The following is a 17490-nucleotide window of genomic DNA, read 5'->3' on the forward strand; positions in this document are numbered from 1 at the left end:
CCCATGGTAGCTTTCCCATTCTCTAGCCCTCTGGGAGCATGGACCCAGGGTCGTTGAGGGTTGCAGAAGGTAGAAGGTCTGGCTTCTGTAATTGCTTCCCCGCTGAACATGGGCGTTGACTGGTCGGTCCATACTCCCAGTCTGCCTCTCTCTTTCCCTAGTAAGGTGTGTCTCTGGGGAAGCTGAGCTCCAGGACACATTGGTGGGGTCTTCAATCCAGGGAAGCCTAGCCAGCATCCTGGTGGCATCTGGAACCTGGTGATTGAAAAGAGAGTTAACATATGAAGCCAAACAATTTGTTGAGCAGTCATGGATCCCAAGCTTGGAATAGTGGAGAGGAAGTGTTAGGGAGGTACTCACTGCAAACTCTAGTGTACTTCTGCTTTCAGGTATATATTTTGCAGTAGTTTATGGATACGTGTGCACATAAGCTCTCTCTCACAGAAACTGGTGTATATCTAGATTATGGGACTTTGTTAGAAAGTGAACTACCTGAGATGAAATTAGAGTGTACTATAAAAGGAAAGGTCTCACCCGAGTAATGAAGCTGAGGGGTTGTCATTGCACACGTGAAGTCTCTGGATGCAGTCTGAGGTGAAGCATGTTGAGGTGGCAATCGTTGCGTTGGTTAGGTTGTGGTCGGCGGATGCAATATTATTTGGTTTGGATTGGGAGATGCATACGGGAAAGTGAGCCCTATCCAAGGGTGCCAGGACTGGGGGAAGTAGGGGCTCTATAGTGAAGATGTGAGGTTCCTGCTGTCTTAGGGTTCAAAAAGACAATCGATAGTTAATATTATCATCACATTATTTGTTAATTGGGTTAACTTTGAAAAGTCCCTTTGTTATGGTTTGCTGTACAGTACTCAGTATCTTGTATATAGCTGTGCTATTGGATGCTTCTAATCTACTTGGTCTAGGCTTTTGAGAGAGTCTGCATATCAAATACATAGCCTATATATTAAAAAGATTCAGTTTGTGTTTTGAGAAACTTTGAGACATACAATTGATTTCCCCCTCTCATATTAATTAACTACTGATTTATATGTCTACATTTTGCTAGGAGTGTACATAAACACCATTCCCACCACCAAAGGACTGTGACCCATCCCTCCCGCCCACTCCCACACCCCACTGGCCCAGGAAGCTACATGTCTACCCCTCACCACTGGGTTTTTACTTTGGTGCCCTACTTACAATTTGATCAGGTCCTGCTTTTAGTTTCCCTTTCAGATCTTCTTACTCAGCTTCTGTTGATGAGTGGGATCATCCCATATTCATCTTTATCTTTCTGACTTAGTTCACTTAACATAATTCCTTCTAGCTCTGTCCAAGATGGGTCAGAGAAGGTGGGTTCATTGTTCTTGATCGCTGCATAGTATTCCATTGTGTATATATACCACAGCTTTCTCAGCCACTCATCTGTTGTTGGGCACCTGGGTTGCTTCCAGGTTTTAGCTATTATGAATTGTGCTGCTATGAACATAGGAGTACACACCTCTTTTTGGTTGGGTGTTATGGAGTCCTTGGGGTATAACCCCAGGAGAGGAATTACTGGGTCATATGGAAGGTCCATGTCTAGCCTTCTGAGAGTTTTCCAGACTGCTCTCCACAGAGGCTATACCAATTTACATTCAAGTCCAATATTTCTATATAATTGTTGTTAAGGTGGAGCTCGGTTCTGTTTCCTGTTACTCCATGGTCATGCCTCCCAGAAGTCCAGCTTTTTATTTCGTTATTCCAAATTATGAGCAAAATGTACAAATTCTCCATCTTATTAACCCTCTGGAAAATCCACTAAGATATTTTAAATGGAATTAGCCTTTACCCAGTACTTGCTGCAGGAAGGAACCCATTCTTTTGGACACTTAAATTCTTAAGAACACACACACACACACACACACACACACACACACACACACACTAAAACAAAACAAAACAAAAAAAAACCTCAACCAAGTTATACCAATTCTCCAGCTGAATGTTTCACAGCCTCAGATATGGGATGTAAGAAACACATTACAATGATCAATATTTTACGAATATATGCTTTCATCCACAAGAAATTACATAGAACAGCCACGTTTGCTTAATTATTACATTTGCTTGAGGTAGTAGGAATAACATCTATGTTTGCTTTTATTTATTTTTACTATGGTATATCGTCTTCATATATTTTGATCTAATGTGTATACATTTTATTAATTCTAAACTAAACTCTTTACATATAAAATTGATTAGTTTCTAGTGAGAGTGATGGAAATACTCCAAGGTTTCAAAATACACTGAAAAAGTGTAGTATTCACTACACAGTTAACACTTAAAGCAGCACTGAATTCAAAGGGTGATAATAGCTTTCAGAATTTCAGTGTTAAGTTAGACAGGTTGTTTCCTTCCTTTCTTTCTTTTTTAATATTTATTTTATTTATTTATTCCCTTTTGTTGCCCTTGTTGTTTTATTGTTGTAGTTATTATTGTTGTTGTCGTCGTTGTTGGATAGGACAGAGAGAGGAGGGGGAAGACAGAGAGGAGGAGAGAAAGATAGACACCTGCAGACCTGCTTCACTGCCTGTGAAGCGACTCCCCTGCAGGTGGGGAGCCGGGGTTCGAACCGGGATCCTTATGCCAGTCCTTGTGCTTTACGCCACCTGCGCTTAACCTGCTGCGCTACAGCCCGACTCCCCTCCTTTCTTTGTTTTTATTGGATTGAGGCAGCCAGAAATTGAGAGGGAAGGGGGTGACAGAAAGAGAGAGAGAGAGACAGAGAGAGACACTTGCAGCACTACTTCACTTGTAAAGTTTTCCCCCTGCAGGTGAGGGAGTTTACTTGTTTTAAAAAGAAAGAGTACCCTCCCATGAAATATTCTTTAATTCATTTTTAGAAAATACCTGTGGAAATTACTTGCAATATCTGTCCATTAATGAAACATAGTGCATTGCTTTGTGCTTTTCTGTTTTTTTTTCTCTCTCTCTCCCTTTCCTTCTCCTCCCCATCTTTTTCTCACCCTAACCTACCCCACCACACCACACTCCACCCCACCCCAAACCACCCCACCCCGCCCATCTCAAGCTTCTCCCTTGTGATAGCATTGCTCATATGGTGCTGGGATGCCAACCTGTGTCTTGGGTATGGAAATGCTAGCACCCCCGGGTGTGATGGAACATGACATGGCAGTCTGCTTCCTCCCCTGTAATTCTCTCTCTGCCCTCCCCATCTCCAAGTCAGTTATTTCTTTTCTTTTCTTTTCTTTTCTTTTCTTTTCTTTTCTTTTCTTTTCTTTTCTTTTCTTTTCTCTTCTTTTTTGTCAGTTGTTTATCACCTGGGGGCTTGTGGGAAACGCCGAGTCTCAGGTTCCCCCTTTGACTTCCTGAAACCAGTGTGTGTGTGTGTGTGTGTGTATTTGTGTGTGTGTGTGTGTTAGTGTTATGCACCTGAAAAATTGAGATGTGCTTTACTGTGGCTATAAACCAGCTTTCTGTCACTTACTGGTTCCTCTAACTTTTTAAAAAAAATTTATTTACCAAAAGGAAGCATTGACAAAACCATAGGATAAGAGGGGTACAACTTTGCACATTTCCCACCACCAGACCTCCGTATCCCATCCCCTCCCTTAATAGCTTTCCTATTCTTTAACCCTCTAGGAGTAGGGATCCAGGGTCATTATGGGGTGCAGAAGGTGGAAGGTCTGGCTTCTGTAATTGCTTCCCCACTGAACATGGGCATTGACAGGTCGATCCATACTCTGAGCCAGCCTCTCTCTTTCCCTAGTGGGAAGGGCTCTGGGGAAGTGGAGCTCCAAGGCACGTTGATGGGTTTGTCTGTCCAGGGAAGTCTGGTCGTATCCTGCTAGTATTTGGAACCTGGTGGCTGAAAAGAGAGTTAACATACAAAGCCAAACAAATTGTTGAACAATCATGGACCTAAAGGCTAGAATAGTGCAGATGAAGTGTTGGTTCCTCTAACTTTTTAAAAGTAGTTGTTCTGATTGATTATGCTCTGCCTGCCTGTGAAATGAAGAGGATAAATGACCCGTTTCACCTCCTCTGTTGTTCCTGGAGTTGGGATTTGACTCCTCTCTTTTTGTTCATCATCAGAAAACCTGACCAGAGTATACATATTTTAACTTGAAAGAGATCTTTAAATACTAGCTAAACTAAGATAACTTTATGGCCAGAAAAATGCCTGGCTAGTTGCCGTGAAGTTCCTCTGGCCTTGTGTCAGGATTTATATTGGAACACTTCTGGAAATTAATGATACACTTCACAGAAAGGATTATTTCTATTCCTTGGTTCCCTGGGATGAATGCAGTGGATAAATTATAATGCCAACTAGCAAAGGGACCTTTTGAAGGAACTGCCACTTCCTATAAGTGTTATTCCAAATTATTATTGGCTTTAATTTCTGAGTATCCTTTAGTCCCTGTTAAAGGACATGTTGACTCTAGTTTATGTGAAGGACTAGTTCCATGATCTCTTAAGTCCAATAAGGCAAGGGACATCCACCTTCTACTGATGCACCTTGATTAAAAAGAAAATAAAATATCTTACATGTTTAAGGAATATGATGAATCATTATATAGTCGTTATGTTGTCATTGTCTCTTTATTGTGCATTGCCTGGTTCATTTCAACACAGACCTAATTTGCTTATTTACTTATTTATAGAGGTAATAATGATTTATATGACAATAATCACCTCCCCAATGGGGTATAATAATTTACTAGACAGTTGTCCCAGTACTTCAGTTCCTTATCTTCCTGTGGTAGGTATCTGCACACCACTACCACCAGTTGCCCTAGTTTCTTTCTTTCTTTTTTTAACATTGCTTTGCAATTCCATAATTTTTAATTTTTTTTTTAAAATTTATTTAAGAAAGGAGACATTAACAAAACTGTAGGATAGGAGGACTACAACTCCACACAATTTCCACCACCCGGTCTCCATATCCCATCCCCTCCCCTGATAGCTTTCCCATTCTCTATCCCTCTGGGAGCATGGACCCAGGGTCTTTGTGGGTTGCAGAAGGTGGAAGGTCTGGCTTCTGTAATTGCTTCCCCGCTGAACATGGGCATTAGCAGGTCAGTCCATACTCCCAGCCAGTCTCTCTCTTTCTCTAGTGGGGAAGGGCTCTGGGGAAGTGGAGATCCAGGACACATTGGTGGGGTCATCATACAGGGAGAACAGAAGCAACCTGTGGCACCCCTATATACGAGATGCTGGGTATCATACAGCAAACCCTAAAAAAGGGACTTTTCAAAGTTAGCCCAATTACCAAATAATGTGATGATAACAATAACTATCCATTGTCTTCTTGAACCCTAAGACAGCAGGAACCTCACATTTCCACTATAGAGCCTATAGTCCCCCCAGTCCTGGAACCTTAGGGTGGGGCCCACTTTCTTTCATGCTGCTCTCAATTCATATCAAACAATATTGCATCCGCTGATCGCAACCTAATCAATGCAACGGTTGCCCTAGTTTCTACTGGATCCTAAATACCCTCTTTGGCTCCTTTTACAACCCATGTAGTACTCTTTATATACTTAATCTTCAGAAGTGATGTTAGTTATTTGCTGATTTATATTTTATTTTAATGAGAGAGAGCAGTACAGAGAGAAAGACCAGATCACTGCTCAGCTCTTGGTTATGGTAGTGCTAAGTGTTGAACTTGAGACCTCTGAGCCTCAGGCATGAAAGTCTTTGGCAGAACTATTATGCTGTCTCTTCAGTGTGAAAATATTTTATTAAGAAGTGCCAGCTTATTTTCTCCTGGCAGCAAAGGCAATAAGCTGTTTGATGTACTTGTTTAATTACCAATACATACTTTTAATTGGCATGGTGCTATAACTAAATGCTGAAGATGGGGATCTTTTATTTCTGTTTCTTATCTAACAAGGACCACTGTTATAGATGGGGTTGTTTGCTCATTTGACTTAGGAAAATTATTTTGGAATGATATTTTTTTGAACAAGGGCAAGAAATTAACTTTAGCGTTTCTGTCATTGTTCTGTCAAATTGCAATGGCATTTTAGGCCTGATTATCATGTTCTAATTAGTCTCTGGAGGACATTCAGGAGCAGCCCAGTGCTCATTAATCTGTCTTCTTCCTGTAACATTGATTGGTTCATTTTCCTTTAGGAGACTTGAATATAGAAACCAAAAATCAATGTGTGGTGTTCATGTGCTTACAGATGTTGCGACCACTTATCCAGATAAGAAGTCCATCTTAATGTACATCACATCGTTGTTTCAAGTGCTGCCTCAACAAGTGAGCATGGAAGCCATCCAGGAAGTGGAAATGTTGCCAAGGCCATCAAAAGTTACTAGAGAAGAACATTTTCAGTTACATCATCAAATGCACTACTCTCAGCAGGTAAAGTGTTGAGCAGATTATTATCATAGTTTTTTATTCTTTATGCATTTTTAGGTATTAACACTTGTCTGCCATATCCTTACAATGTATATGTATACATGGCACAGTTTACATGCACACACATGTGTGCATACATGACATAAACTACATTTGATAAATAATAAACATACTCAAAATATTTGAGCTCAGACTGAAACTCTATAGACTGTCTAAATTCCTGTTGTCACAGGCTATAAAATGCTTTGAAACCAGATTATTAGAAGGAGTTTTGTTGTGCCAAGGAGAGAGCGTAGCAGTAGGGGTGGGGCAGCTCTGTGGAGGTCCCAGTCTCCAGTCCCAGCCACACAATTGCCAGAAAGGTCCTTTGGCACTTCTCTCTTACTCATGGAAGAAAACCCTAAAAATAGCCCTCTGTATACACACACCATATTATAGGAGTATGGCAGACATGAGGTTTGCATTTCCGCAGTGTCCAGTGAAATTCAAAGACAGACTCATTTACATGTTAACAAGAGGAAAAGCAAGTTCTCTCTTGATTCACAACTTGCTTATAGAAGATAAAAATTTTGATCAGAAAAACATGGTTTAAATATTCAAATTAACTTTACATAGAAACTATATACCATGCTGTTCTGATTCTCCTCCAGAATCTAGTGAGAATCATCCATGCTGTGGCTGGTTCTCACTCTCAGAGGTGGATATTTGGGGTGTTTCCTTGCACTTTTTTTTTTTGACACAAGCATTGACAAGAAAAGCCTTTAGGAAAATTTCTGTTGAAGGTGTGGAATGAAAGCTCTTAGGCCTAATTTTCTTGCTTTCCTGAGCTAGTTTTATATTTGGCTTATGAAAGCTGTAGTCCTTTCCAGGGTATTGACTTGATGAATTCTGACTTTGTTTACTTTGGGTTCAGAGAAAATTGCTTTTGGGTGTCTGTTTTTGCCAGATTGAAAGGTGCCATCCCATTTTAGTGTTGGAGTTGAGGCAGTATGGAATCCTGGCAGTTGAACCCCATACTCAAATCGGTCCCAATTACTTGCTCTTGAACATGGCACTGAGTACTGCAGTTCTTGAATGGTAGTGGTTTTCTAGTATCATACACATATGTAGTTGAGATCAAACTTTCCATGCTGCAGTTTCTATTGCATGCTTGTTTGCCTGGTGTGTTTGAACAGTCTTCCCAGGATTCCTTCTGATGTCTCTTCCTCTTCTCTGTCCTGCTCCCTATTTTATTTTATTTTTTTTTTTTGGTAGATTACGGTCAGTCTGGCACAGGGCTATGAACGGGCTCCTTCCTCTCCTAAGACTCACTTCAAGAGCTATGCCTACACTCAGGCTGCCTATGTCTCCACTTCTGACTCTGCACGGAGCGCCTTCCCTGCACAGGTCTGTCAATATTTCTCTCCGTTCTATAACAATCACATATTATGTAGATATGTAGACATGGCTTTTGTTAAAAATTTTCAGTCAGCATGTCTTCTCTTTTCAGAATTGTGTCATTTTTTAAAGTACTCTGCTGCTGTTTTTTTTTGTTTGTTTGTTTTTTAAAGGGTTATTGTTGGGTTTCGGTGCCTACACTATGAGTCCACTGCTCCTGGAGGCCATTTTCCCCATTTTGTTGCCCTTGCTGTTGTCAGTATTATTGTTGTCATTTCTGCTGCAGTTGTTAGATAGGACATAGAGAAATTGAGAGAGGAGGGGAGAGAGACAGACAGACACTTGCAGACTCAGAGCGACGGGACCAGATTTGGTATGGGCCTGGGATCACTCAGCTGAGATTTGTCTTTGTCTTTTGTCTTTTGGTGTTGTGTCTTTGTAAGTACTGGCCTTATTTCCACTCTTTCAAACTTAGAATAAATTCCTTATACTTCACTTACGTATGGAAGTCATATCAGTTTGTGTGGGTTTGGATCAGAAGTGCTCTTACATCTTGAAGTCTGAATCGCTGAATAACTTTGAGGGCTCAACATAGTTGGGAAAGAAGTAGTATTTACTTAGAACAATTAAAATCTGGTGGCACTTTTTTTTCTTGTCATTTTTATTGGATGGTTAATGCTTTACAGTGCAATTCACCAAGTGTGCCATTGGCTCCCTGGAAGCATTTTTTAAGCATCAGATTTGTAGTGAATAATTTGTGAACATAGTGGTACATATATCACTAGAAATTAGTGTTTTTAAAAATATATTTATTTATTCCCTTTTGTTGTTCTTGTTGCTTATTTTTTGTAGTTATTGTTGTTGTTCTTGATGTCGTTGTTGGATAGGACAGGAAGAAATGGAGAGAGGAGGGGAGACAGAAAGGGGGAGAGAAAGACATCTGCAGACCTGATTCACCGCTTGTGAAAGGACCCCCCCAAGGTGGGGAGCTGGAGCCCTTGCGCTTTGTGCCATATGTGCTTAACCCGCTTCACTACCGCCTGACTCCCTAGAAATTAGTGTTTCCGTGTCCTTTTTGTTAAATGCCTAAGAGTGGTATTGCTAAGGAATTTCCTTTTTTTTTTTTTTTTTTTGCCTCCAGGCTTATAGGTGGGGCTCGGTCCCTACACTACAAATCCACTACTCCTGGTGGTCATCTTTTTTTTCCATTTTCCTTTTTATTGTTATTGTTGTTGGATAGGACAGAGCAATTGAGAGAAGAGGGGAAGACAGAGAGGGAGAGAAAAAGATACCTGCAGACCTGCTTCACAGTTTGGTCAAACCGGGATCCTTGTGCTGGTCCTTGCGCTTTTTTTAGTATGTGTGCTTAACCCGGTGCACTACCATGGAGCCCCGGGTATTTCCATTTTCATTTGTTTAGGAGGGCTTCACACTGTTTTTACACACTGGCTGCACCACTTTGCATTCCTACCAGCAGTGTATGAGGGTAACTTTTGTCCACATTCTCACCAATGTTTCTCATTTTCTGTTTTCTTGTGATAGGCCATTCTCACAGCTGTGAGCTGGTATCTCATCATGATTTCAGTTTGCATTTTTAATGGTAATTGTTGTGGCTAGAGCAGTTTCCATATGTCTGTGGACTGTGGTTACCCTGTTTAATGCATCACTAGTCTCACTTTCTGCTATATGATTCTCATGTTTTCTTCGTAGTGTTCTGCTAACATTTAACTTTACATTATTTTCCACAAGTGCTTGAAAACTTCAAAAGGGAAGGGACTCTCATGTAGGTAAAATAGTTCACTTGGATAGTGCATTTCTGTGCCATGTGTTAGACCCTTCTTTGAGTTCTACCCCCAGGGCATTGAAGGGTGCTCTGGTGCTGTGCACTCTCTCTGTCCCTTTGTCTATATTAAAAGAAAGAGGTTATAGGCTTTTCAGTCTGAAACCCGTGGTGACTCAAAGCATATTAATTAACTAATCGAGTTGATGAATAGCATATTCCCTTTATATAGCCAGTTGTCCCAGTGGGCATTCTAGGACAGGAGTGAGTGAGCATTGCTACTTAGGGGAGCAACTCTCCAGGGATATATGTCAGTGCATCTTTCGAGATTCTGGTACATGTTTTTTCAGGGGTTTAGAAGCAGCTCCTGCATTCTGAACCCTGCAGTGACAAGGTTTACAGCTTTACCTTCAGTGCTGTAGATTATTGATATTTCATCTCTGTACTTTACCAGAAGTAGATCTGTATAGAAAAGGAGGACACTGCAAGGTAGGGTCATTTGAACCCTAGGTTGTTTAATAAATTCACCTCAGGGCTTGGTATAGTGATAAAAGTATGGATTCATGAGGTCAATCACACACCTGTTGGATGAGACCCAATAACTTGTATTTTGCTTTCTAATAGAAATTCACAGAGTTGTAATGGAGGGCGGTGATAACCATCTGTGACAGTTTGTGGACAAGGATTTAAGACCTTTATCTTAATCTAAGTTCATCCTTAAATGGTTTTTTAAGGAGGTTTCCATATGTGAAGGAAAGAAAGAAAATATTTTCAGTATTATATAAGTGATATTACTACAGCTTTGGAAGTAAGTCTGAGTGTAATAGATATGATATAGTTGTAACTCTGAAATTTCTGCTGTCCTAATAAACCTTTTTTTAGTCGTCATAAAAATAAATAGGAAAATGTCATTTATTGAATAAAGGAGTAAAAGTTCTGGAGAATATTAGGGGAAAGTTTTATAAAATGTAAATAGGAACTAAGCCAAGAAGAAAATATAGGTGAGGCATTAGATATGGATTCTAAAATCAACCCCTAACCTTTAAGGGTTTTTGTGCTATTTTAATTAATTAATTAATTTTTATTTATTCATAAAAGGAAACACTGACAAAACCATAGGCTAAGAGGGATACAACTCCACACAAGTTCCACCACCAGAACTCCATATCCCATCCCCTCCCTTGATAGCTTTCCTATTCTTTAACCCTCTGGGAATTTGGACCCAAGGTCATTGTGGGATACAGAGGGTGGAAGGTCTGGCTTCTGTAATTGCTTCCCCCCCGAACATGGGCGTTGACAGGTCGATCCATACTCCTAGCCTGCCTCTCTCTTTCCCTAGTGGGGCGGGATTCTGGGGAATTGGAGCTCCAAGACACATTGGTGGGGTTGTCTGTCCAGGGAAGTCTGGTTGGCATCATAGTAGCATCTGGAACCTGGTGGCTGAAAAGAGAGTTAACATATAAAGGGTTTTTGAATAGTTTGATGTTTTCCATTTATGTTTAATTATATGTCTAATTCGATCTCTTGTTGTGTACAATAGTTGTATTGGGGAGAGCAAAAGTCTGATTGCTGCTACTCCATAAACCACATCTCCTGGAATCCTGAGATGATAGATAGAGAAAAGAAATAAGAAAACCATAAAGCAAACAACAGTACAAAACAAAAAAGAGAAGCAATAAACACACACACACACACACACACACACACACACACACACACACACACACACACACACACACTAACGACCAGACACAGTAAATAGAAAGAGTAGACACTGGTAGTCAGAGATGTAACTAAGCTATCAGAACATGTATATACTCACAGCTGGTGGCGGGGGGAGGATGTTGTTCTGAAGAAATATACCCAAGTTCAGAAAGTTCCTATTTTTGCAGGTCTGTGCTGCATTGATGTGTGACATATCTAGGTTGAAGACATGGCTTCCTGATTGTGTTAGCTGGCAGGTGGCTTCAGGGCTGTCTGCAGTTGAGCTCCAGTCAAGAAATGTTTCAGGCATTCATACTGTAATCTGTCCAAATCTAAAAGTCAGAGTATTTTTCAGCAGACTTACCAGTGAGAGTTCCTCCTGGATCTTGATTTCCTTTCTCTTGACAACTTCTACAGTGTATGTGTGCTAGACTGCTAGAGCAAATAGGTGATAGCAAGGTAGAAATATTGAGATTGCTAATTCCTTTTTAAAAATATTTATTTATTCCCTTTTGTTGCCCTTGTTGTTTTATTGTTGTAGTTATTGATGTCGTTGTTGGATAGGACAGAGAGAAATGGAGAGAGGAGGGAAGACAGAGGGGGAGAGAAAGATAGACACCTGCAGACCTGCTTCACCACCTGTGAAGCGCCTCCCCTGCAGGTGGGTAGCCGGGGGCTAGAACCGTGATACTTGCGCTGGTCCTTGTGCTTTGCACCAACTGCGCTTCCACCCAACTCCCTCTAATTCCTTTTTAAAATAAAAGCTTAAAATGCCACCTTACTTGCTTTTGTGGAGTTTTAGCAAATTTTTGAGGTACTGTAACCTCTCTGTTAATGTTGTAGATTAAAATCAGAAATGGAACCACTCAAATTTAGTCCTTACTGTATAGGAATTATATGGTGCTTTCTTTCTATTTGCTTATTTATTTTTGCCTTGAGGGTTATTGCTGAGGCTCAGTGCATGCAATATGAATCCACTGCTCCTGGAGGCTATTCCCGGCCCCCCACTTTGGTTGCCTCTGTTTTTTTTTAAATCATTGTGGTTATTGTTGTTATTGATGTCCTTGTTGTTGGATAGGACAGAGAGAAATGGAGAGAGGAGGGGGAGAGAAAGATAGACACCTGCAGACCTGCTTCACTGCTTGTGAAGTGACCCCCCTCCCCGCACGTGGGGAGCTAAGGTCTCGAACTGGTATCCTTTTGCGGGTCTGTGGGCTTTGCGCCATATGTGGCTAACCGCATGGTCCCCTCTACAGTGCACAAAGACTACCATTTCCCCACATCCTTTCCAACAATGATTGTGTGTGTGTGTGTGTGTGTGTGTGTGTGTGTGTGTGTGTGTGTGTGTGTGTGTGTGTATTGGTGTCTACCCTTACAGATTTGAAGGAGACACCTCATTGTAGCTTAGATTTACATTGCCCTTATGATGTTGGAAACCTTTTCACTTGTCAACAGGTCATGTGTATGATTTCTTTAGATTCGTATTCAGATCATCTGTCAATTTTCCCTAGGCTTATCTATTGTTTCCTTGCTATTGAGTTGTGTGTGTGTGTGTGTGTGTGTGTGTGTGTGTATATATATATATATATATATATATATATATATATATATGATATTGTCTTTCTGAAGGAGATATGCCATTTGCTCTTGTTTTCTCCCATTTTTACGGTTTTTCATTTTTGGATGGTTTTCTTTGCTATGACAAGGTTTTTTTTTGTTTTTGTTTTTTTACTTTGGTGTATTCCTTTTTAAAAAATATTTATTGACTCCTTTTGGTTGCCCTTGTTGTTTATTATTGTTGTAGTTATTGTAGTTATTGATGTCATTGTTGGATAGGACAGAGAGAAATAGAGAGGAGGGGAAGACAGAGGGGGAGAGAAAGAGAGACACCTGCAGACCTGCTTCACTGCCTGTGAAGCAACACCCCTGCAGGTGGGGAGCCAGGGGCCTGAACCAGGATCCTTATGCTGGTCCTTGCGCTTTGCACCATGTTCGCTTAACCCACTGCGCTACCACCCAACTCCCAACTTTGGTGTATTTCTTCTTGTTTGTTTTTGCTCTTTGTGACTTTTGCTGTCAAAACAGCATGCCAAGACAGTTATTTCATTTCCCCTCCTGAAAATTCTGTTCTCAGGATTACCTGCAAGGTTTAATCCATCTTGAAATGATTTTTGTGTGTTATAATATAGTAGTCCAATTTCACTCTCTACATGTGAGTATCCAGTTTTCTCACACTATTTATTGAAGTTGCTGTCTTTTCCTTGTTAAAATTTTTTTAACTTGCTTGTCACAAATGGATTGAATTAAACATGTAAGTTTATTTTTGGAGACCATTCTGTTGTCTGATATTATGCCAATTTCATGCTATATTAATTATCATAGCTTTAAATCATTATTTTTGGGTAGAGACAGAGAAGCTGAGATGGAAGGGAGAGGGAGGAGAGGGGGGAAGAGAGAGTGAGAGAGAGAGAGAGAGAGAGAGAGATGGACAGAGAGAGAGGAGTGTAGCATTGCTGCACAGCTGGTGAAGCTTCTGTCCTGCAGATGGGGATTAGAGTTTTGAACCCATACTATTGTGCAATGCGCTCTCAGTGAGGTTCATCACCACCTCACCCCTGCCATAGCTTTCTAATATAGTTCGAAATCAGTGTGGGGTGTGGGCTATCCTGAGAACACTGCATTGTTTCCCAGTTATGAATTACTTGTTCGAATCACCATAATGATTTACATAGACATATTTCATTAAGACAGATTTATGGCCACAAGGCTGTGTTGTAGTTAACTAATAGTATCTTACATAATTCTTCCCAGTTTAGAGTGGGGCAAAAGGAATTTTAGGCCTCATAAATCTAAGCTTCATTCTCAGATCAAACCTCCTGTGCTCTTACTCATACATGGAAGTACTGGGTTTTCCTCTAAGCTTATAGGATCAGAGGAAGGGATCTTAGCTTGGGAGAGCGCTACAAATTCTCAGTGAAGGGCCTCTGAAAAGCTTTGTGGGACCTAACCCATTCGTGGCCTAGAAAGGAAAAAGTGGAGACTGCTGCTGGCACTTCCTTAATTACATACAAATGCCCTCTTTGCATCTGAAACAAGTCTCACTGATTTTCAATGTGAAAACAAAAGGGAAGCCCCATTCTTGAAGTGACTTCTAAATACAACCTGTTTCTAATCCTAACATAATGGGAAATGTGTAGTGTGATTAGTATTTAATCCTTTTTCTGTGAGAAAGTAATTGCAGTGAGACATTTGTGGGCAAGGTTAGGATTGAAATCCATGACTTAACCGGGGGCATATGCTGCAGCTTTAAAGGCCTCCAGCAAGTATTCCAGGAGCAACCTAGAAATGGGTTAATAAAGAATCATGTGAGATTGAATGGGCTAGTTACAAAGCACCTGTAGCGAAAATGACCCACTGGGACCAACAGAATAGCTCATGTGGATAGTGTGCTGCTTTGCCATGTGCACAGCCCAGGTTCAAGTGCAGCCCCTACTGTCCTGGGGAAAGTGACCATGCTGTGATGTCTCACTTTATCTCTTTCATTTGTAAAGGTATTCACAGAGCATTGGACCTCTAGTGATCACAAAAACAAACAGACTGTTAAGATGATCACAGCCGTTTACAACTTTAAAAATATATCTTTCATATCACTGTCCTTATGATAAACGTCTTCATTTTGATCCTTGGCTTATGATAAAGGTAGTAAAATATAAGATATATTGTTAATATTTTAATGAATGTTGAAGCAGTGCTGCAGGTGTTTCTTGTTCTCTCCATCTCTGTCTCTTTTCCTTCTCAATTTCTGTTTGTATCCTAAATAAACTCATAACCTAAAAAAAAAAAAGAAAAAAAAACTACAATGAAATTAGAATTTTCAAACTTTAATTTAGAAAGCTTCATTTTCAAGTTTGGCAGCAGGGTCTCAAAACATGTCAGTCTGCAGTAGTGAAAGGTGATTTGATATTGACTGGTCACATTTTCTCAAACGTTTTAGAAAGTGAAAAGTAGGAAAATAAGTGTGTGCCTTGACTGGGAATGATCCTCCTCCTCCTCCTCCTCCTCCTCCTCCTCCTCCTCCTCCTCCTCCTCCTCCCCCTCCCCCTCCCCCTCCCCCTCCCCTCCCTCCCCCTCCCCCTCCTCCCCCTCCCCCTCCCCTCCCCCTCCTCCTCCTCCTCCCCCTCCCCCTCCCCCTCCCCCTCCCCTCCCTCCCCCTCCCCCTCCTCCCCCTCCCCTCCCCCTCCCCCTCCTCCCCCTCCCCTCCCCCTCCCCCTCCCCCTCCTTCTCCACTCCCCCCCCCTCTTCTTTTTCCTCCAGGGTTATTGCTGGGCTCGGTGCCTGCACCATGAATCCACCGCTCCTGGGGGCCTCCCCCTTTTGTTGCCCTTGTTGTTGCAGCCTCGCAGTGGTTATCATTATTGCCATTGTTGATGTTGTTCGTTGTTGGATAAGACAGAGAAAAATGGAGAGAGGAGGGGAAGACAGAGAGGGGGAGAGAAAGACAGACACCTGCAAACCTGCTTCACCGCCTGTGAAGCGACTCCCCTGCAGGTGGGGAGCCGGGGCTCGAACCGGGATTCTTACACCGTCCCTGCACTTTGTGCCACATGCGCTTAACCCACTGCGCCAAGGCCCGACCCCCTCTCCTTCTCCTTGTTTTTTTTTTTTCCTCCTCCAGGGTTATTGCTGGGCTCGGTGCCTGCACCATGAATCCACCGCTCCTGGAGGCCATTTTTCCCCCTCTTTTGTTGCCCTTGTTGTAGCTTCCTTGTGGTTATTATTATTGCCCTTGTTGACGCAATTCGTTGTTGGATAGGACAGAGAGAAATGGAGAGAGGAGGGGAAGACAGAGAGGGGGAGAGAAAGACAGACACCTGCAGACCTGCTTCACCACCTGTGAAGCGACTCCCCTGCAGGTGGGGAGCCGGGGGCTCGAACCGGGATCCTTACGCCAGTTCCTGCGCTTTGCGCCACATGCGTTTAACCCACTGCGCCACCGCCCGACCCCCTCTCCTTCTCCTTCTATGATTCTGAATCTGATTCTCCTCCCCCCTCCCCTCCCCCTCCTCCTCCCCGCCTCCACCTCCCCTCCACCTCCCCTCCACCTCCCCTCCACCTCCCCTCCACCTCCCCTCCACCTCCTCTTCACCTCCTCTCCTCCTCCTCCTCCTCCTCCTCCTTCTTCTTCCCCTTCCCCCCTCCTCCTTCTCCTTCTCCTCCTTCTTCTTTCTTCTTCTTTTTTTGCGCACCATTTTTTAAATTTGTGATTAATATTGGGCTATCCACCAACAAATTTCTGTGCCTCCTCCCTCACACCTCCAAGTGATAGTCATCATAGTTTTCACAAAGTCTTAGGAACAGTTTGCTTGCTTCTACTTTCTTTTCCCTCCCTCTCTCCCCCTCCTCCTCCCCCTCCCCCTCCTCCTTCTTCTCTCTCTCTGTCTCTCTCTCTCAAGTTCATGTGTATCAATTCACTAGATTCCATATATGAATGAAACCATCTGGTAGTTGTTTTTCATCTCTTTGTTGTTTTGGGGATGGTTCTTTAACTATAGTTATGCAAGGAGGATGGAAGAGAAAAAGACACATAGATTCTCTGTCATTTTGGAGCCTGTGGCCATTGAATGAAGTTGCTAACCTTTCCTGCAATTAAAATGTCAAGAACACACACACTCACATGTGCACACACTTGTCAACCTTTGATATATTATTCTGATTCACCTATTTAATGGTCAGATTAATCAGAAGGTACCACTGTAGTTTTACTTAAAATTTGCTTAGAAATCCTTGATCTTAAACATAATTGTTATTTTTTCCGTTACCTTTTTCAATTAGTATCTCAAATCCACTAATTTTTCTATAATCATTGGCTGGAAATTATGACAGTCTAGGATCAAAGGGGAAAAATGTTTATTTCTAAGTGTTTTGCAAACATGACGGTTTAAATAAAAAAATGCCTTTAAATGTTGCCTGAGAATAGGTCTTCATGACAAGGACAGTTCAGAAGTGAATGCTGTCACCAAATAAACACGAAATTTCATACATGAAGAATTTTCACAGCAAAAAAATAAATAAATGAGTGTTTGGTGTTTTCTTTAGGTGGAGGAGGAGGCACTGGCACACAGTGCCTTAAGTAGTGGACTTAAAAGCACCCTGGTATACCACATGTTTCAAAGTAATGCTTTGCTGTGTCTTTTTCTCCACTTAGTCATGCTACTGACCACAACTTTAAAGCCAAAGATGCAGGAGTCAGGTGGTGGTCT

At 41.7% G+C, this 17490-nt stretch overlaps 1 protein-coding gene across 7 annotated transcripts in view; it reads left to right on the forward strand.

Annotated features, from left to right (window-relative positions):
• The window catches only part of DMD (dystrophin), a 2449111-nt gene that overhangs the window by 718855 nt on the left and 1712766 nt on the right, over nt 1–17490 (forward strand). For 6 of the 7 annotated variants that reach the window (XM_060182733.1, XM_060182732.1, XM_060182735.1 and 3 more), the window contains exons 8-9: nt 6191–6372; nt 7624–7755. In XM_060182733.1, coding sequence (XP_060038716.1) covers nt 6191–6372; nt 7624–7755 — 314 coding nt within the window. The remainder of the gene's footprint in view (nt 1–6190; nt 6373–7623; nt 7756–17490) is intronic. The other variant, XM_060182736.1, reaches the window with a different exon arrangement.

The sequence above is a fragment of the Erinaceus europaeus genome, chromosome X, assembly GCF_950295315.1.
Source record: "Erinaceus europaeus chromosome X, mEriEur2.1, whole genome shotgun sequence".
NCBI lineage: Eukaryota > Metazoa > Chordata > Mammalia > Eulipotyphla > Erinaceidae > Erinaceus > Erinaceus europaeus.